Source organism: Phascolarctos cinereus, unplaced genomic scaffold, assembly GCF_003287225.1.
Source record: "Phascolarctos cinereus isolate Bilbo 61053 unplaced genomic scaffold, phaCin_HiC Scaffold_5;HRSCAF=322, whole genome shotgun sequence".
NCBI lineage: Eukaryota > Metazoa > Chordata > Mammalia > Diprotodontia > Phascolarctidae > Phascolarctos > Phascolarctos cinereus.
The window spans coordinates 413232317-413255083 of NW_027555958.1; the positions used below are offsets into that span (position 1 = coordinate 413232317).

Consider the following 22767-nt stretch of genomic DNA (forward strand, 5'->3'; position numbering starts at 1 on the left):
GGAGTTGAAAGCTAAGGAGCCAGAGAAGAATATTTTATCATGGCCCTAGGTGTCTTTTGTCTGTGGCTTTCCTCATGCATTTCTGTGTTACTCTCCAATGTATATATGTCTAAGGGAATCTCCTGTGTCAGGGTCTGCTACAAACTGGTACAGAAAACAGAAGGGCTCAATAGTAAATCTGTGTCACTAAGTCCATGCCATAGTACTCCTGATAACACCCACTAAGCCAGGGAATCTGTGCCTTTTTGTGTGTCTTGGACTTCTGTGGCAGTCTGGTGAAGCCTATGGACCTCTTCTCAAAAGAATGTTTTTAAATGCATAAAATAAAATACATAGAATTACAATGGAAACCTAGTGTAGGGTTTTGTTTTGTTTCCCTGCCCAAGTTCATGGATCCACTAAACATGCCTTGGGGGGGTACTTGGAGCCCAGATTAAGAAGCTCTACTCTAACTCATTCCTTATTCTTTCAGGAATATGTGTATCAGAGGTTGTGGTCATTCTAACACTCTCCAATAAGTGTCTCTGTAGCCTAGTCTAGTGCCCACCCTGATGTTGGGAAAAAAAGAAGGCAAAAGGAGAAGGGGATGGCAGAGAATAAGATGGTTAGGTAATGTCATGGAAACAATGAACATGAACTTGGACAGACTTTGAGAGATAATGGAGGATAGAAGGGCCTGGCATGCTATGGTCCATGGGGTCAGGAAGAGTCAGACGTTACTGAATGGCTAAACAACATCAAAGTGCCCATCTCTAGTAATCTGACCAGCTCATGCCTGGTTTCCATTTCCCAAAGAGAAACACAGATTAATGAAACCCTCTGCTCTCCTGGAAAAACACAGAAAAGTGTTTGGAAAAGTGCCATGAAAAAGTACCATTCTCTATATCTAGACCAAAAAGAGAATGTTTCATGAGAAATACACCAACTCAGTCAACCAGACAATGGGAAGCAGAACCCCAACATTGCCACTGAAGAGTATCCACATCACACAGACCTACAAGCATCCCAACAGGGAGGTCTGCCAATGTTTTCAGACCATAATAACCTGCCTACCTTAGGCTTGAGGCCAAAATCAGCTCACCAGCATTAAGACATCCCTGCCTCCACCGTGGGAGTAGAAGGAATAGGAAATAGTGTGAGAAGGGATAAAGGAATCAGTTGATGAGAACTTGTCCCATCTCTCTAAGTAAAACTACTTCTCTTCTTTCTTTCTGCCTCTGTTCCCTTTTATGCTTTCTCTGCACCATCATGTTCCACCAGTCACTTCTGATGAGCATGCTTGAACTAGGGCTTGGATCCCACCAGCTGATTCCATTTTCTTCCTGCATCTCTAGCACTATGTGTCTGTTGTCATCCAGGCATCACAAACAAATAAATGCAATGTATGAGAGTGAAGATGAAAGGAGAGTACTCCTACCTGGCATGTTCTGTCAATAGCCTTGATATGTCACAAAGCAGAAAAGAGTAAACATTAAGGGTAAGGATGGGGGGGGGGACTAACAAGATATTGTGTCCTTGTCTCATCTACCTTGGATACATTAACTATTGAACTAGTGTGGCAGAGAAGAAAAGGCACTGGCTATGGAGTCAGAGATCCCAGGTTCAAATCCTGACTCTGCCATTTACTCCAATTTACTGTGTAAATTGGGCAAGTAACTTATTCTCTTTGGTCCTTAGAGGGAGTTGGACTTGATAAGTTCTAAGGCCCCTTCCAAACCAGGACCCACAATCCAAAGATAATCTTCTCTGGCAAATCTAGGTCTTCTTTACTCCAACATTCTCTCCACCACGTCATGCTTCTTCAGTAGAGTTTCCATTTCTTGCTGGATTAAAAAAAATGAACTTTTTAAAAAGAAATCATGACATATTGTAAGGAGCACTGAACTAACTAAGAGTTAGGAGACTTGAACTTTAGTCTCAGCTCTTTCACAAATGTGCCCTTTGACCTTGGACAAATCACTTCCTTCCTTTAGATCATGGTTTCCATATCTATAAAATGAAGCGTATGTCCAAAATGGCTTCTGAGCTCTCTTCCAGCTCTGATATCCTATGACATCATGGTGAGTGACAGAAAACATACAGCTGTGTTATCTGATGGGTGAGACACTTTGAATGGCAGAAGTGAACTAGAGGCTGCCAACAGACTTGCAAAGACTGACTTAGCTAGACTCTATGCCTTGGCATCCTCCAAAAGCATTTACTGGCTTGGTAGACAAGACAGCAGCAAATGTGTAAAATAAACAAAGATAGTAGAATCAAAGCCATTTTCCTCTGAGCTGAAATCTCCCCCATGACCTTGCCAAATGAGGTCAGTTTAAGTAAACATAATAGATGTTTTCCCCAGACAGACACACTCCTGAAGAAAAGAGAGGACACCTAAAGATATGCTGACCAAGCAAGTTAATAGGGGTAAATTAAACACAAAGGGAACAGACTAGCTGTCTTAAGTGGCTTTTGTGGATAGCTGGAGACATTCAGAAAAAGTAAGTTAAACAAGAGACTCCTAGAATTGGTGTTGGAGGAAACATATTTTAAAAGCAATTCATCATTGTGTGGAGCCTCATAGTGATTTGGCATGAATGAGATTTCAAGGATTGTAACTATTTGAGAAAGGAGATGTTTAAGTCCAGTAATGAACAACATAGGAAAGTGGTCAAACAAACCTCTAGTTACCCACCCTCTAATTCAGAGAAGCAAAGTGCTTTGCAAATCTTAAAGTATTCTGAAATGAGTTATTATTATTAACCTATGTATTCCTTTTAAAATCTACCTACATATGAAATACAGCAAATAAGTGGTCTAATAACGGGTTTAGGGGTAAGTAACCAAAGGGAGTGACAAAGGGGAGCAGCATAGTACAACAAAAATATTATTGTCTCTGGAGTCAAAAACCTAGGTTTGAATCTTTCCTCTGAAAGTCTGTGTGACCCTGGATAAATCACCAGGTCTCAGTTGCAACCCTCTCAAAGAGGACCAGTGACATCATGAGACAATGTCTTGGCTCGCTCGTGAATTGGATTTAAGTGAGGCAGAGTTGAGCAAAGTCATCTGCCTCACTCTCCCTCCAGTGTCATCGAACTCCATGGAGTTGTAGTGGATGGCTTCTAAAGTCCCTTCCAGCTCTAGAACTATGAGCCTATGAAGAAAATAATGGAAATGAAATAACATATATGTGTATATATGTGTGTGTTGTATGCATATACACATACACATTTCTTTAAGTTTTATAAAACCCTTTCCTCCATACCAATCCAGCAAGGTATATAGTGCAATTATTATTATTCCACATTTTAAAGATGAGCTTCTCTCATGGTCCAACTTCTGTGTCTATCCAAAGCATAGAGAAAGATATATAGATAATAATATATCTATATATATGCTAATGAATAAGATCTATAGGATGTTCATCCAACTATACTGAGTACAGCATCTGAGGCTGAGAGGTAACAAAGTAAGAATCCATTGATTCTCTGCCACTTTGCTAATTTGGGCCTGACAACACCAAGAAAACAGGTTCTTCACCAATCAGCACCACACCATCCATCCATGGAACCACCAGTTATAGCAAAACGCAGTTCTTTCCAATGAACAAGTGGAGAAATTTTGAGTGCTGTGGATAAGTTCACTGACCTTGGCAGAATACTTTCCAGGGATGTACACATGGATAATGAGGTTAACATACGTATAGCCAGAGTTAGCCCAGTGTTTGTGAGGCTCCAAAGGAAAGTGTGGGAGAGAAGAGGTCTTAGGCTGCCTACCAAACTGATGGTCTACTGACCTCATTGGTGTTTGCCTGTGGAACCTGGACAGTATACCAGTGCCATGCCAGGAAACTGAATTGCTTCCGTTTGAATTGTCTTAGGAAGATTCTGAAGATCACCTGGCAAGATAAGGTACCAGATACTGAGGTCCTTTCTCAAGCTGAACTGCCAAGCATTCAAACTGCAGAGTACAACTCTAATGGGCTGGCCATGTTGTTCAAATATACGTTTGCTTAAACAGAGAACTCACACAAGGCAAGTGTTCATATGGAAGTCAGAAGAAGCAATACAAGGATACTCTCAAGGTCTCTGAAAAACTTTGGAATCTGTTGTGAAACATGGGAGACACTGGAACAGGACTGCCCAGCATGGCATGCCCACATCAAAAAAGGCACTATGCTTTATGAGCAAAGCAGAATTACGATAGCTTAAAAGAAATAAGATGTGCAAAGTTAGAAACACCTATGCTCCAAATATTCATATGGATTATTTGTGCCCAATCTATGGTAGAGCTGGACAATAGACATTCTTTACCCTCTTAGTTTATCTTGCTTGGATGGTTGGGCCAAACTCTTGAATAATAATGCATTTAACTCATAAACTGAACTCAGAATTGAACAGAAAGAAGAGAACTTACTGGGGTGCCTTTGGAAATGGCAAAGTTCTTTTAATGACCTGATCTTGTTCCAGAACCAATGATCTATCTTTTTAATACCAATATTCATTTGTTGATGCAAGATTCTCTTAATGAACCCAAGTCTTTCTCTAAGACAAAGATCTATCTTCTTCACACCAATATTCTTTTTAGGATGTTGTAAAGCATAGTCTCCAAAGGCATGAAAGTGAGGATCACCCAATGGAGAATGGAGAAATCCATAGTGGATGTGAGCAAGATGCAACATATTAAAAACAAAGAACTACACAGGGGAAGCTATGTAAAATACATTATACAAGAGATTATGAGCTAAGAAATATAGACTCATGTCTCAAGAGTTTAAAAAAAACTGTTGGACATCCCTTACTCAACTAGAAGCCTCTCAATGTCAAGGGCATAAGTGGAAGGGCTGGCTTCAGCCCCAGCACTCTCTCCACTAGGCCACCAGCTGCCTCCAGAATGTTAGATGGAGCCCCTAAAGAGAACATTTGGGACACAGAGGAGGGAGAGGCGTGAAGAGGTTTTGAGGAAAGACATACTTAGATGAGGCCACCCATCCATCTGGCACACAGGAGTCTTATTCAAGATGGAGAAAAGATGCTTTTCACATGTGCCCTAAGGACCATGGGATCATTTCATCTGTCTCAGAGCTATGAATTGTCTCCTTGGAATATGAGCTCCTTGAGAGCAGGGACTGTTACATTTCTGTTTGGATCCTCAGCCCTTAGCACCATGCTTTGCACACGGTAATCACTCAAGAAATGTTTTTTCATTCATTTATTCATCGAGAAACTGAGCCTCAGAGAGGTTAAGGGGTTTGTCCATGATCCGCACAGCTACTAAATGTCAAAGGTAGGATTCTAACCCTAGTCAGGTCTCCTGGCTCCTCGTTCAGCTACAAATTTTTACTCCCAACATAGTAGATTTATACTGGAGGAAATTGTATTGTTACCACTGGGGAGGTGGGTTTGTTTTTGTTTTTGAGGCTACATGTAATTAGCTCCAGGAGCTCACCACTGAGGAGGTTTATAAAGGCAAATAGCTTAAGTGATTTACACAGGGATTAGAGGAAGGGTAGAAAGTTCTTTGTCAGTTTACTTGCTAGGATAAGAATTACTAGGATTATCAATTCTCTTGCTGCTGGGCATGGAGAGGGGCAGGGTGGGGAGGGACAATGGAAAGGGCAGAATTTAGAGAAAGAAGGGGAGAACAGTAAGGAGTTTGCTCCAGGGATGGGTTTGTTTTGGAAAGGGTTGTATTTCTCTCTGCCTTACACAGCTTTGGCTGATGAGGAAAGAGGCCTTTAGCCCCCAAGAGGAAGCACTGATCCAGTTTAGGGAGCCTCGGGATTCTCTCAGAAGAGCGAAGGAAATGTTAACTCCCACAAAGGGTTATGAATGAAATCAATGGTGTAATCCCTGTGTTCTGATCATCTCCCAGTAAACAGCCTCCAGACAAATCCCACCCCTAATGTTCTGACCTTGACTTTGGTTTGCTGTTCACATGCCCTTTGTCCCAGTAGTTGACAAAAAACCTTAAAATCACATAGGCATCTGTACTTGCAATCGGCAGAAGAAGTCTGTGCCCAAGATCATTTTGTAGATTCCTCTCTCACTTGAATCCAGATTGGGGCCTCGAGGCCACATGTGGCCTTCTAGGTCCTTGCGGTGGCCTTTTGACTAAGTCTAAGTTTTACAAGGACAAATCCTTTTCTTAAAGGGATTTGTTCTGTGTCATTTATATTCAGTCAAAGGGCCACACCTGAGGACCTGGAGGGCCACATGTGACCTTGAGGCCAAAGATTCCCCACCCCAGATCCAGACCCTCCTGAACAACAAACTCCTTCTGTCTCAGAATCTTTAAATAGCTCTTGGTTGACCCATCCGCCATCTCTCCCCATACACCTAATCTTCTGCAACAAAGAGAGGATAAGCACTAATACCTCCCCACTCCCATACTGTACCAAACCTCCAGAATTTGCTCCTGAACAGCAGTTTCTCTGAATGCAATATTTTTTTTCCCTCTTCGCTGGTGGTTTTTCTACCTTTAAAAATAACTCTTTAGCCTCTAACTCTGGCATGAAGATGTCTGTCTGGCCATTGTACAATCCCTCTGTGGCCCAAAGGTGCTAGACATTCTTCACATAGAACTTGGCAGCCGTTAATAGTTAACAGGACCTGGCCAATCTGCCACGGCAGCCAGGCTACTTCTCAAGAAATACAGCAGAAGAACAGACACTGCCCAAAATCCCAAGGGAAGGAAGGAAGGAAGGAGGAAGGATGCATCCCGACCGGGTAATTTGGTCAGAGTTGCGTCCTCACTGATCTAGACTCTTGCAGAATTGAAATAGTACATAGACATAATGATTAGCTATTGTTATTGTTGTTGTTTTCCCCTTTGGTAGGAATGAATTTGCTCTGACCCTGCCACACTCTGTCATCTGATTCCCCTTGTGACAATAACACACATTTGTGAACCCAGGATCTGTTTACAGGCAATTAGGTGACAATCAATAAACATTTATTAAACACTATGTGACAGGCACTATACTAAGGCTGGAGATCCAAAAAGGGGCAAACGATAGCCTATGCCCTCAAGGAGCTTAAAGTCTAACAAACAAATATATGCAAACAAGCTGTATGCGAGATAAATAGGAGATAATGAACAAAGGAAAACCACTAGAATTAAAAGTAGTTGGCTCCCTGTAGAGAGTGGGATTTTAGTTGGAACTTAAAGGAAGTCAGGAAGATCCGTAGTCAGAGATGACAAGAAAGAGTGTTCCAGGCACAGGAGACAGCCAGAGAGAATGCCCAGAACCAAAAGATGGAGTTCCTTGTTTGTACAACAGTCAAGAGCCCAGTGTTCCTGAATTGAAGAGTAGTGGGTGGAAGGAAGGTGAAAGAAGACTGGAAAGGTAGGATGATGCATGGTTATGAAGGGCTTTGAATGCAGAAAATAGCGTTTTGTATTTGATCCTGAGCTGTAAGAAATCAGTGGAGCTTATTGGATAGAGGAGTGACATGCTTGGACTTGTATTTTAGGAAAATCACTTTGGCAGCTGAATGAAGGACTAACTGTAATGGGGAAAGACTTGAGGCAGGCAGACTCACCAGCAGCTTATTGTAATAATCTAGGTGGGGGGTAATAAGGGTCTGCATTAGAGGGGTGGCAATCTCAGAGGAGAGAAGGGGGCTATTGGAGAGATGTTGCAAAGGGGAAAGCGACAGGCCTTGGCAACAGCTTGAAAGTGGAGAGTGAGAGAGAGTGAGGAATCTAGGATGACTCCTAGGTTGTGAGCCTGAGGAACTGGAAGGAGGCTGTTGACTTCTACAGTAAAAGGTAAAGGGAAAGAGGGGAAAGGGGAGAAGGTTTTGGAGGAAACAATAAGTTGTTTGGGGCATAATGAGCTTAAGATATCTACTGGTTATACAGTTTGAGATATCGAAAAGGCAATTGGAGATGTGAGATTGGAGGTCAGCAGAGAGATTGGGGCAGGAAACATGAATCTGAGAAATCATCAGTATGATGATGACAATCAAATCTGTGGGAGCTGAAGAGATCATCAAGTGAAGTAATATAGAGGAAAAAGAGAAGAAGACCCAGGACAGATCCCTGAGGGACATCTACAGCTAGGAAGAGGAGACAGCAAAGAAGAGAGAGAAAGTGGTCGGACAGGCAGGAGGAAAACCAAGAGAGAGTGATACCCCAAAAACTGAGAGAGAAGACAGTATCAAGGAGGAAAAGGTGATTAACAGTGTTGAAGGCTGCAGAGAGGTCAAGGAGTATGAGGACTGAGTGGACTTGTCCAAAACCTGAGAGGTTAGCAGTCTTCCTGACTTCAGGCCTGGTGGTCTATCCACTGAGCCAACTAGCTGCCCTACTAGGGAGGACTTAGGAAGTCCTTGAAACAGAGGACTGGGGAAGAATATGAAAGGTCCAATCTCTGCCTTCAAAGAACCTCAGAATTTACAATATCCTCCCAAGTAAAATGAAACCTCATTTGAGGCAAGTCTCTCTTTTATTTTGTCTTTGTTATTCCCAATGCCTTGCCCATAAATGCTTGTTGGATAGAACAGGTGATCTGGAAGCATTGGCTGAGTAGGTATGGATTGAGAAGTTGTGAATGGCCCACTCATGGTCCAATCACCAGCATCTCTCACTTAAAATAATATTCTTCATTTTAGAAGAGGCCCTTGCAACACAGTAAGAGTTGCCAGCAAGTCCATCATCTAGGAAACTGGATCACCTTCTCCACATACACTCAGGCACACAGTTACTAAAATGAGAAAGTATGAAGAGGTACTCCTGGGAAGATGCTTCTAGCTTAGCTTGGGGACAAGCCATATTCCAAGGCCCCTTAGCTTCTGGGAGAAGGCCATTCATTGAACAGGGACTTTCTTTGTGTCTTCCTCCCTTAGCTTACCTTGTTTGCCTCAGTAAAATGAGCTAGAGAAGGAAATGGCAAACCACTGTAGTATCTTTGCCAAGAAAACCCCAATTGCAGTCATGAAGAGTCAGACACAACTGAAAATGAGTGAATACACACACACACACACACACACACACACACACACACACACACACACACACACATACACACACACACATCTTTGTAGAAGATGGGTTCATTGGTAGACAGCTCAAGGTACAAAAGCATCAGGCAGAGCTCCTCACAGAACAGAAGAAGGATTTTCCATGAAGGAACTCAATTCTCTACCAAGACTCCAGCTGGCAAATCAAGTCAGACCAAAGCACTTAATGTTCCTTCACTTCACCCTGTCTGCACTCCCATGTTGTGCCAGTTGCACAAACACCAAACTGTGTATAACAGCCTCAACGCCCTGTGGGCTATTGAGGGGAGGGAAGGGGGAGGCTGAGGTCCCAAGCTAAGACCTTGCTTGGCCTTTTTCTGAGTGAAGTAACACTGACCCCAAGTGGCCACTTGGGTAAAAAGCCTATTGGACACTTGGAGGGGGTCTGTCTTTTAGTGAACTGGAAAGAAGGTTGTCAGGCTCCAGGAACATTGAGGAATCATAAAGGGGATGAGAAGAGACCATTAAACCCTTCTCCCACACAGGGAAAAGACTTCAATGGGGGGACTGGAAGTAAGGGATGAGGGGAAGAGCCAGGTAGGAATTTTTGGGCTTCTGCTTGGCATCTTCAGCAAGCCACACTTGTTTACAGTAAAGGATTGGAGACTGGATGTTCCAGTAGGACTGAGAATGATGAGACCTGTTTTTCATTAATTTCATTGGCAAGAAGAACATTCAATCTGAGAAAGGTCCTTAAAAAAAAAAGAATGGGTTTCTTGAGCCAGCCTCTTCCTTAAAATCTGCACAGAGTTGGCTCAGTTGGCTGCTTTTCTTGATATTTGGACACCATCCACACCCAAAACACAGGGAGATGTCCTCAGAAATCTGAATGAGCCAAGAAACTCAGAAGAAGTTCATAGTCGGGGTGAATGGGAGCTAGAGATCTCTGACCACTGGAAAATAGGCAGGGTCTTTTGTGTAGGCAGAGTAGGTAGACACTGATGTGGTATGATCCTTAGGACTCCAGGAAGTGCCCTCTGCCTCCAAATATCCCTCACACCTTGGTTCCACAGCATTTGAAATGCCACCAGTAACGACTGGTTGTTTTTGACTAAGCCTTTTCTCACCCCAAAGCAGCTTTCTTTGAGAATGCAAACACTCCTGGGAGAAGTGACATGAATGCCTCTAGTTTTAGCATTAATTGACCAGATCTTTGTTCTGTGTGACACAAGGGGGGGGGGGGCGCTTAGTAGCATGTCACATGCATTTAGGAAAAGTGAGAGAAAGATGCCTTGGAGTAATGAAGACAAACCATACTTTCGCCTAATGTTATGCCTAGCTAGCTTGGCACTTCTCCAAAATCCATGCCTCCTTGGGAAAAAGCAGAGAGCTCCAACCCCACCTCAAGTTTGACTTCATACTTGAGCTTCCCACCAGCCTTGCTTTCTTAAGAGGGTTCCAGAAAGGTGAGAGAAACTCAGGATTCATTTCCCGACAAGGCCCTCTGAACCCAAACAGCCCATATTCTTGCTGGCAAAGAACTGAGATCTGAGCTTCTCACCCCAGTTGGACAGAATTAGCAATGTAGAACCATGCATTCTCAAACTGAGGAAATGATGGTCATTGTAGTTCCTCTCCTATAGCCTTTTCTGCTTAAGTGGGAAATCATTAACACGTTAGTCTTAACTGCTGGCCCATCTCTGTGCTATTCTTTTATGGATTCTTCTATCTGGATCCTGTTCATTCAATGGCAGTCATCCTGGGGGCCAAAATGATCACTTTCCAGCTCCCTATTAGGACCACTACCCCAAACGACAATTGGTTATCTTCATTTAGCTATCCATAATCATAAGGAGAGCAAGAGTCCTATAACTCACAGAGCACCCCCCTCCCATTTCTCTGAACTTCTCTGATACTTATAGGCAATTCTACATAATTTGGAACTTCAACATTCTTCCATTGTGTGTGTGTGTGTGTATTATTCTGTTCTCTCAAATAGATTGTAAGCTCCTTGCGGGCAGGCATCATGTTTTATGTAGAAAGTCTTGCACTTAGCCAGGCATTGGCAGTGGACACCTGTAATCTTAGCTACTGTAGAAGTGAGGGCTCACAGGTCTCTTGAGCTTGGGAGTTCTGAGCTGCAGTAGGGAAAGCTGATAGGGTTTCTGCACAATTTGGCATTAATATTTGTGAACCCCTGGGAGGAGAGGTACCATCAGGGTGTCTAAAGAGGGATGAATTATCCTAAGGCAGAAAGTGAGTAGGTCAAAGCTCTCATACCAGTCAGAGTGGTACCAGGCCTCTGAGTAGACCCTGTACTTCAAGCCTGAGCAGGACAAGGTGGGGGGCAGGGATGTATTTTACTTTCCTTCATCTGATTTACCTCTTTAATACAAATGACTGCTCAGGAACAGCCACCATCGATTATGCTGTCACAAGAATCCCTCTCCTAGCTGTTGCAATCCTAGTGTTTCTTCTCCCATTCACCGCTCTAGACCCCACATTTGTCTATAATGTCCCCTACATTGATTTTCAGTTCCTGATTCTCCCCCTTTTCCCTTAGGGGTCTGGGGTGGCAGGCCTGTTGAAAGCAATGAGGTTTGGTTTTGTTCTTGTTCAGTTGTTTCAGTCATGTCTGACTCTTTGTGACTCCATTTGGGGCTTTCTTGGCCAAGATAATGGAGTGGTTTGCCATTTCCTTCCCCAGCTCATTTTACAGATGAGGAAACTAAGGCAAAGAGGGTTAAATGAATTGCCCAGAGTCACACAGCTAGTAAGTGTCTGAGGCTGGATTTGAACTCAGGAAGATGAGTCTTTCTGTCTGCAAGCCCAGCCACCTAGCTATCCAAGCACTTAGATAGGAGACAGGGGAAGAAGAAAGGTGAAACCCTCAGAGCCACTCTTCTTTAACCACCTCTAAAACCACAGTCAAGACCAGGTGTAGGTGAAGTAGGCAGTCATCTAAGCTAAAACATACAAGCAGGAGTGGGAAGAATAGCACAAGGGAAAATTTTTAATATGGATTTTTCTAAATTCACATATTTTAATTCCTCAAAGGTCTATACTCCTTGGACAGGTGCTCATGTGGTGATTTTTCAGTGTCCTTCTGTAGAGGGTATTAAAGGATGAAATGGTGTAGGACAAAAGACAAAAACAATGAAAAGATCAGTAAGAGAGTTTTATAACACCCATTTCTCCATCAAAGACAGTAGATTCACAGCAATTTGGCTCTAATGTCTAAGCCCTGGATGTGCTATGAAAATCAGAAATGATGGAGAAAGACAAAATTGAAGCTAGAACCTAGATTAGAGCAAGCATATACAAAGGAAGTTAGTACCAGAGGTGATACTTACAATTGAGAGTAATTAAAGTGTTTCTCAAATATCTGAGAGCACTTAAATATTTTTTCCAAATCACATGTGAAGTCATAATGAAGGTTCAAAACCTTCAGTACATAATAATACAAGGGATATAGTTTTCAAATATCAAAACTTGTCTTTCTGCAGACACACCAATTACTTGTCCAGGTTCTGTTCACTCCCAACATTCCCCTAACCCCAACACTGCCCTACTCTGCAGCATTCCCAACCCATATCCTATATCTTCACTCCTCTCCCCTCACAAAGGTGCCATCTTGTTCTTGTGAGGAAATGCCCAGGAAGCTCTCTACATCTGGGATTTACACTCAAATGCAGATGAAACTTAACTACAAGACCGTGGATAGACAAAAACAATATTTGTAAAGTACTTGGCAAATGTTAAAGCACTGTATAAGTGTTATCCATTATTATAAGTTACCTATGTAGACACCTCTTATTCCCTATAGGAATTAAGTAAAAGGAGGCAAAGGTAGCATAAAAGGGAGTCTGTTGATTCACTGGCACTTGAATCTGGGTTGATTGGCTTTATAGACAAGAAGGAATTCAGACATCAGACTGGATGATGTCTATGGTCCCTTCCAGTTCTAGAGTTCTATACTTCTATTGTATGGCCTTTAGGTTGCTGGCTCCTTCTGTCATGAGGGTGAAGGCGTAGTAGTAACCAACTGTGAAACTCTACCTTTGACCACAATGAACTGGAGTCCAATCAATTCATCAAACAAAAATTGCTGAATGTTATTGAAGGCTGCTGACTCCATCACCTTTCTACTTACTGGACCTGGCCATCACCCTCTAGTGGCTACCCAGTTTCTCTTTCTTCCAACCACATCTGTTTCCCATCACCTTCTCAGAAGGGCAGAAATTGGAGAGGGCAGGAGTATACTGTTCATAACTCATAGAGACTTCTCACCGGAGTGTGCAGGGGGCTGCTATCTGCTCAAGTGGCTTCTTGAACCAGTATAAACAGTACTTTGCCAGCTAAGAGCCCTAACTCCCTAGAACACTCAGGAGAGATCCAGAGCAGGCAGAGTGGGGAGGGAGAGACAGAGAGATGGCTGGATTGGTTAAGCACTTCCTAAGTGACAAGCATTGGACTAAATACAGGCAATACAAATGCTATCAAGATTAATTCCTGCCCTCAAGAAACTTATATTCTAATAGGAAAAGACAATACATAAAAAAGAAAGTGAAAAAGTTGGAGGAGGAAGAAAAGTGGGAAAATGTTGAAATGGCCAGGAAGTGACATTGTGACTGACTGCTAGCAAGACAACACCTATCCGTGTCTGGTGTCCCAGAAGTGGAGTCCCTGGCTCCTTGGGGGATGAAGAGATTGGAAGGAGGGATGAGGATGATGGTGAAGAAGTGAGCCAGGAAATCAAGCAGGGAAGGTTTTCAGAACCAGGCAATTTGGGGAAGAGCAGTTGTACCCAAAGTGGGAAGACAATACCCTCAGGCATACTGGGTTAGGGAGCACCTTCGTATGAACCCTCTCAGGTATGAAGGTAGGGCTATCCTTGGCCTCTGTGTGTTTCCTCCAGGATGTTTGTTTGGTCTGCTATATATATCCTTTCACAGAATCTCTTCAGGGGGAGAGGAAGATCAAAATATATATCTCTTGCAACCTCAGTTGTATGGATTCATCCTGAGTCTTCACATCCTCATTTGCATAATCAAATTGTCAGTCTTGCAATCACTATTGGTTAAGTGGTTAATTTTTCCTTTTATTCAGACTGAAAACACTTAAAAGTGAAATGTTTTTACAATGCTTACTCTGGACTTAGCAGTTAATAAGGCAACGTTTGAATTACATTGGATTCTCCCCTTAACAATAATGGACCAAAGAAGGTGCCATATAACCTAATGGAGAGCAAAATGTATTTTGTGGAGCAAGGGAGTGGGAGCAAAGGAATTTAAGAAATTACAGACCTTGAACAACTCTGCTTTCAAAAGTAATCAGGGAGGTGAAAATGAGGGCCCATAACGACATACCTACAACCTGATCACAGATGAGCAGTTAACGCTCACTTCTAAATCCAGAGTCAGCCCACATTATGGCTGAAGAGCACAGAATGGTGTTAACTGACTGCAATGCCTGGGTTCAGTATTGAGCAAGATGAATGGTCTGTATTAATTGCCTATTAATGTCTACACCTGCATTTTTCCATCTGTAAAGTCCAGACAGGGCTATGGATAGGCCCATCTCACCCACCGGTGGCTTCTATCCCCATCAGACTCTTTTGTTGTTGTTTGCAGGGCAGAGCAGGGTAAAGTGGAGATGAAATGGAGGCCTTCAAAGTTGTTAAAGCCGGAGAGTCCTTGGCTTTGTGCTAAATCTAGTTTAGTACAACACTGACCCAGGAGATCTCAAAATCTGGATTAAGAAGTAGGATATCAATGATCTAATTGTCTTTAATTTCTTAGTGTCTCATTTCTTCCAAGCCCTTCCCACACATCCCAGGTGAGCACTGAGAAACAGCATGCCTTTAGATTTAGAGAGTTACCTAGAGCTCTCAGAAAAAGTTATGCTTTCTCCCCTTGCTTCTTTGCAAAGGGAAAGGACTCGACATGTGAATATTGCATATGATATCAGACTATTTTGAAGTGGTTGGTTTTACTGAACTTTTTTCCTCTTCTTTTTGATTCTTTTTTCACGGTGTGTTTCTTGGAGAGGGGGGTAAGAGAAAAGAATACATCATACATTGGGAAATGTATAAAGGCAAAATATAACAATTAACTTCAATTTTTTAAAGAGAGGTGTCCAATATGTATAAAGATCAGTAGATGAGATCACTTTGTAATATATGTAATTCCCAACCTAAATTCATAAATCTAGAGTCAGAGAGGACCTTAGAGACCATATAATCCAATCCCCTCATTTTGCAGATGAAAAAAAACTGATAGTTAAAGCAATTTTCCCAAGATTACACAAGTGGTAGTAGAAGGGCTGAGATTCATACTCAGGTCTAATAATAACAGGTTCAACATTCTTTCCACTACACCATGCTGCCCTTATGTGTGAATGGTCCCTAGGAATTGCTGATGCAGGTAGGGGGCCACGTGGCCACAGACACCCCCTTTTCTTCCATGGCTCCACCCATTGGTAATTCCCTCTTTTCATTTCTCCCCTTTTACTCTTATCAGACCTGGAGCAGCTCTCCCCACTCCAACTTGAAAAGCTGATTCATGGGCCCATAAAATAGTAACTGTAAACTTGAAAACTCAAAAGGACTTTAGAGGCCCTCTAGTTTAATTACCTCATAATGTGGATGAGGAAACTGAAGCCCAAAATCAGTAGGTCAGTTAATAAACATGTGTCAATATGACCATATGTCATGCACTGGGAATACAAAGAAAGGCAAAAGACAATCCCTGCCCTCAAGGAGAACACAATTAATGGGGGAGGCAACATGCAAAACAGCTGTGTACAAACAAGATATATATAGGATAAATTGGAAATAATCAACAGAGGGAAGACACTAGATTTAAGAAAGATTGTGTATGGGGCAGCTAAGTGGCATAGTGCATAGAGCACTGGCTCTGAAATCAGGAAGACCTGAGTTCAAATCCAGTTCACCCTGATTGCCTCCAAAAATAGCAATATAAGAGGAGAGAGAGAGAGAGAGAGAGAGAGAGAGAGAGAGAGAGATCCTGGAAATGATTGATAGGCACTTGATTTAATTGAGTATGGGAATGACATGGTGAAACCTGTACTTTATGATAACCACTTTGGCAACTAAGTGGAGGATGAACCAGAGTGGAAAGGTCTGTGGCATACAGACCAATCAGCAGGCTATTGCAATAGTCTAGGCATGAGATAGAAGGCCTGCACCAAGGTGGTGACAGTGTCAGAGGTCAGAAGAGAGTGTATGTAAAAGATGTTACCAAGGTAAATTGATAGGTCGTGGAAATAGATTGGATATGATGAGTAAGAGAGTGAAAAGGATGACAGCTAGGCTGCAAGTCTGAGTGGCTGAGAGTATAGTGATACCCTCAATAATAATAGAAATGTTTGGAATAGGGTTAAAGTTAGGGGAAAGATCAGTGAGTTCAGTTTTGGACATGGTGAGTTAAAGATGTCCACAGGACAAGCTGTTCAAGATGTCTAATAGCCAGCTGGAGATGTCAGAATGGAGAGAAGTTAGAGCTGGGCTAGTAGATTTGAGACTCATGAGCATAGAGACAATAACTGAGTCTGTGGGAGCTGATGAGATCACCAAGTGAAATTGGATAGAGGGAGAAGAGATAGGGGCCCAAGCCAGAGCCCAAGGCCACATACCAAACAGGTTAACTGCAGAGCCAGAATTAGAAATCAGTTCTCCTTGACTCCCATTCTGGTGCTCCATACTGCCAAAGCAAGGTATGATGGAAAATAACACAACACTTGAGAATGGAAAGAACTGTATTTGAATCTCATCCCTAATCCTTGCTAAAACCAAGGGCAAGTCATTGAACCTCCTGGAATTTTGGGTTTTTCATTTGAAAAATGGAATAATAACATTTACACTACCCCCTTCAAGGTTGATATAAGGGATGAAAGTGCCTTGTAAACCTCAAAATACTATATAAATGTGGGTTGTTTTTAGGAAGCCCTAATCCCTGCAAATCCTTACCCCACTGATATCCCAGTTCTGAGCTCGTGTCTTGCCAAAGTCCTTTGTCATAGGTATATAGAGAGAGAGCCATTGCCAGCGACTTAGAGCCTGAGCAACCCCCATTCTCACTGGCAAGTAGATTGGGGGTACGAGACAGGGGTTCCCAATACCACAACTTTGGGAGGAACTGGGTGGAATTCTGCATGGAATAAGAACTATTTGACACATGATGTGAAGGGAGGGTGTTATTGTACTATTAGCAGCCTTAAAGCACAAATAGGTTTTTGTGTGGGGGCCCAGCATCTGTGACTGTGATGGAATACTACTGTGTTATAAGAAATGATGAGTTCAATGATCTTAGAAAAACATGGAGAGACTTGCATGAAATAATGAAGAGCAAAATGAACAGAACCAAGAGAATGTGGTATTCAGTAATAGCAATAATATTTTAAGAACAACTTTGAGTGAATAAGTCATTTTGACTATTAGAAATACCCAAATGAACTACAAAGGACCTGTGAAGGAAGATGTTATCTGCATCCAGAGACAGAACTGATATATAGAAGCATGTATAGAATGGTTTTACATATGTATGTATGTGTATGTATGTATACACACATTCACATACATACATATTTGTGTCTTATATTTGTGTCCATCTCTAGGATAGGGTTAGGGGAGGGAGAGAAGAAAAAAGAGAAATTTACATGATAACTTTATTATATATTTAAAAGAAATAGCAAGTTGTACACAATAAACTTGCCATTTCATGGGCAATCATCTTTTTAAAATTATACAATGTTATGGAAATGCTTGTTTTATTCTATAAATCAAAAATAAGATAAAAATGTTGGTAGGCAAAAAAAAATGTATGACAAAATTGGGTAGGTGGGAAATACCTTCATAACAACTAATTTACAAACAAATATTCGAATACAATCCATTTCTAAATTGGGGACTTTCTATACTTCTTTCCTAGTCCCCAGATTTCCAGAACAATGAAATCTAGTATTGTACCCTCTCATCAAGTACCCTCTCATCCAAGCTGTGTTCACAGTCAAGCACCCTGGACCCAACGGGGAAGGTACCCATTAAAGGCTTACGTAGCCCAATGATGCCTTTCCTCATATTGGTCCCTTGCCTGGAATGCCCTCCCTTCTCACATCCACTTCAAATCAGACCCACTCTTCAAGACCTGCCTCCTCCAGGAAGTTTTCTTAACTACTCCACCATTTATAATCTGTACCCCACACTTTGGCATTTACTTATATACTGGTTTGTTTATTCTTGCTTCCTGTGGGTTAGTCTTGGGAAGGAAGCATGTCTTCATCATAATTCCCAGAGTTTTATAAACAGAATGTAGAGGACATGGTGCTCAGCAAATACCTAATGACTGTTTGAACCAGCTGTAGAATTCAGGGAAGAATAGAATTAATGTGGGCCAGAGTAGGAGCAAGGAAGAAAAAAGTATTATACTTGAAGTCAGGAAGCACTGAGTTCAAATTCCACCCCAATGGCACTCGCTAGCTGCGTGACCATGGTCACTTCACTTCTCTGAGCCATGAACTCTTCATTTGTAATATCTACCTTACAGGGTGTTGAAAGGGTCAAATGAGAACACACAGCATGAATAAATGAATGAAGAAGCATTTAGTGATAAATGCTAGTGATAAATTAAATATGTAGTATGTGCCAAGCACTGTGCTAGGTGCTAATGAAGCACATAGAAAGCCTCTCTGCTCTCAAGAAGAGCACATTCTAATGTGATGAAATAAAATGATTTTTTATGAGATGAGTGGATGAGATGAGATGAAATAAATTAAAATGAAGTAAAATGAGATGAATTTATGAAATGAAATGAGATTAAATAAAAGAAAGTTTAGCTAAAGGGCAAATAGAAATACTTGGAAGTCCTCAGGGTGCAGATGGGTAATAGTGCCCAGGCATCATTGGGGTATATAAGCAGATCGGATGAGAGTGCCTGGGCAGTGCAGGGTACAAAGGCAGGACAGGTGATAAGGCTCAGTATCCCTCCATCTCATTGGAGGGAAGAGAGTACCCTCTCATCCAAGCTGTGTTCACAGTCAAGCACCCTAGACCCAATGGGGAAGGTGCCCCCAGTGGTAGCAAGCCTTCCAATATTCCAGCCTTCCTAGATGTATTCTGAGATGGCCCAGAGCCAGCAGAGGGTGTGAAAGAGGAGGGTGAGGTGAGAAGGGCACCCCTGGTGGATCTGGAGTCCAAGTCCCCACCTCTAATGTTTATTACTCTATGATCTTGGACGGGTTCCTTAACCTTCTTAGTCCTCAGTTCTCTCATTTATTAAATATAAGAATTTGAATAAATGACCACTGAGGTCCCTTTCATCTGAAGAAAGGATGGTCTGGGAGGCTGGCAGGTGATGGAATCTATGGTCCTAAACAAGTAATTATCTGAGTCATTTTCAAGAAAGGGCTGAGCTAGGGCTAAAGGAGATGGGGGTAAAGAGATAAATAGGCCACCAATGAGTCCGATGGAATCTTGCAAAAGAATGTCCTTTGAGGACTGATCTGTGGGTAGTCCTAGGATGTGCTGGGAATGCACATTTTCTTTTGTAACTGGATTGTGTTTTACCTGCTGGCAAAGAGCAACAATTCACTTGTAGCACAGGGAGAAAGCTGCCAAAAATCAAAAGAAACCAGCAAGCACAAACCTATAACCTATGCCTGCTTCCCCATCCCCTAGACAGAAAGCCCAGAAAGAGAGCACTCTAAATTCTGCTCGGCAGTTTTCTAGAAGATGATTTTGTGGTAAATTATTGAACGTTTCATTTAAGCTTCATAAATAAGAAAACTCAGACCAAAATGTTATATGTAAGATCAGTTTGGTAACATATAATTCCTATCTCCCTTGCTCTCTTTGTCACCCTTCATCTCTGTCTCACAATTCCTTCTTTATTACAGGCAATTGAAGGTCTCAATCAGTTGCCTGAGAGAACTAGTTTATGTCTCAAAGGTAATCTAATTTCTGCAGCCATGGGGCTTGTCTAGCATATAGACAAGAGACAATTGTACTCCATATGTGCATGCTAGGGCACTAGACTTATCTGATGCAAAAAAAGGGAACTCTGCCCAAGCCAAGAGATGTGGACTTCATTGACACCCAGACGCCATAAATCATGGGTTTGAGCAGGCACTCAACAATTCAGGCTTCAATGAGCCAAAACCAAAGGGAAGATCGGCATATGTGCCATGTATACACTAGTGCATTTGATACACATCTTCAGATGGTGATTTTTCCAATGGGTGCTCAACACCCCTGCATACAAATAAGTGGTCATAATGGAGGCAATATGGTGTTGGAGAAATCACTGAACTGAAAGACTCAGGTTCTAAGACCAGCATCATCCTTTGGTAGTTGTGTATGTGTGTGTGTGTGTGTGTGTGTGTGTGTGTGTGTGCATGTTTGAGAGAGAGAGAGAGAGAGAGAATCTTGAGTAGGTCATTTGATTTCTCTATGCCTCAATTTCCTTCTCTATAAAATGGGTATAATACTGTCCTCCCCACCTACTTCACAACATGGCTTCCTACCAAATGAGAGAGTAAATTACAATGATTGTCATGTGTGTTTCAAGGAAATAGTTCTCCTGGAAGATGCCCTGTTGTCAGTTCACATCAAAGATCTCAGGCTAAATTGTCTTACCCAACATTCAAGGGAGTGTGCTTTAAAGACTCGTCTTTGACCTCACACTTAGACTCCTTCATCTTGAACCCACTCCATTTCTCAAGTCTATCCACAGGTCAAGCAAGGGATCCTTTCTTCCAGTTTGACCCTATTCCACATGTCAGTGAAGGGTCAGAGGACAACAGGAAGAAGTCCCTTCCCCCAAAAAAATTGCCAATTATGATGTATCATGGATAAGTTAGGGGTTCTTCACTTTTTCTGTAGGTGACCAACACTGTTGCAGAGGTTCCTGGGTAACATCTAATATCTTTCCTGAGTAAATTTCTAAAATAAGTAAAATAAGATGATTAATGGATTGTAGCCAGAAAAGGAGTTCAGGGCAGAGAAAGGAAAAATCCAATTAACTCCTACATAGACAGGCATATGCAAAACCAGACCAATTCATTTCAATCCAATTCAGCAAATATTCATGATGTGCCTATTGTGTGCCAGGCACTGTGCTAGTCCTTTGGGATAAAAAGCCAAAAAAAAAACCAGTCCCTGTCCTCAAAGTGGGGGAAGGTAGACTATGTACATAAAGTAAATGAATGCAAACTGTATACCAAGCATTTCCAAAAGGGGGAAAATGCTAATAAACTCGATGATCAGGGAAGGGCTGAGTATAAAAGGAAGTCATGAGGTTTTCCTTGAAGGAAGGAACCAAGTGATTCTGTGAAACAGAGTGGAGAATAGAGTGCATTCCAGACAGGGAGGACCACTTGCATAAAGGCAAAGGAGCAAGATATAGAATGTCACGTAAAGACAACAGTTAGCAGGCTGTTTGTCTAGAACAGAGAATGCATGAAGGTGAGGGATTTGAAATAAAATGGGAAATATAGGTGGGAGTCAGATTGCCAAGGGCATTTAATGATAGACTGAGATGTTCCCTATTGGGAATAGGTAACCATTGAAGAGCTTCAGGTAGGAGAGTGACATATTCATACCAACTTTTTAGGGCTATCGATTTGCCAGCTGCTTAGAAGATGGGTTAGAAAAGGGAGATCCTGAAAAAAGGCAGACTGATTAGAAGGCTATTGCAATAGTCCTAGGGAGAAATGATGAGGTCCAAGCTAGTATACAGATTGTATGAGCGGAGAAAAGGGGAGAGATACTGTGCAGGACTAAAAAGATTTGACAACTGAATAACTAGGAAAGATTATGAGAGAAGGAAGAGTTAAGGATGACTAGGAAATGTGAAACTGGGAAGGGCAGAAAGGACCTTGGAATCTACTGAATCCAACCCCCTCCTTTTATGGATACGGAACCTGAGCCCCGCAGAGATTAGGTGTCTTGCCTAAAGACACAGGTGGTATCCATCAGAGGTGGGATTTCAACTCAGGTTCTCTGATTCTGGAGGCAATACTCTTTCCACTGTACTGTGAATGATGGTACTATCAATAAATATGGGAAGGGCTGGAGATATGGGCTTGGAGGTGAGGGACTGAGGAAATACAATCAATTCCACATGTTAGACATGTTGAGTTTGAGATGCCTACAGAAATTCCAGCAGAAAATTGGAAATAAAAACCTGGAATTCAGGAGAGATGAGGACTAGATATGTGGATTTGAGAATCAACTACACAGAGGTGGTAGCTGAACCCACAATTGCTGATGAAATCACCAAGGGAGAAAGTGTAGAGAGAAAGAAGGGAAGAAAGAGCCCAAGATACCCAGCTTTGGGGGCACTTCTCAAGAAATATAACCTTCACTGCTTGTGTCTGGTGATAGATCTCGTGCCAGGGACAGAATATGGTGTCGGGATATCAGCGATCATGGGCAGTCAACAGAGTGTACCAGCCACCATGAATGCCAGGACTGGTAAGTCAGGAGGGTCGCAAAGGTATTGCCACAAAGGAATCAATTTGTATAGATTGATAGATGAGTACTAATGCCCACTCATGTGACCATAAGCACAATGCAAGAATCAGCTGAAGCCAACTTGACTGCTTCCAGTGGCATGGAAAGATTTGTCTTATAGGACAGTCAATCAGAAAGCAGTACCCCCAAATGTCCTTTTCAACTCTCAGTTACTAACACCTGGGTTGGGCATGGGGAGGGGCATGGTGGCAGAGAAGGAATAACCCAATGAAGTATTTAAATGTGTTTATCAAATGAAGTGATGTTGAGGTCTGTCAGCCAGGGTGA

At 42.2% G+C, this 22767-nt stretch overlaps 1 protein-coding gene across 2 annotated transcripts in view; it reads left to right on the plus strand.

Moving 5' to 3' along the window:
• The window catches only part of TNR (tenascin R), a 346743-nt gene that overhangs the window by 273343 nt on the left and 50633 nt on the right, over window positions 1-22767 (plus strand). For both annotated transcript variants that reach the window (XM_020970485.2, XM_020970486.2), the window contains one exon: window positions 22351-22440. In XM_020970485.2, coding sequence (XP_020826144.1) covers window positions 22351-22440 — 90 coding nt within the window. The remainder of the gene's footprint in view (window positions 1-22350; window positions 22441-22767) is intronic.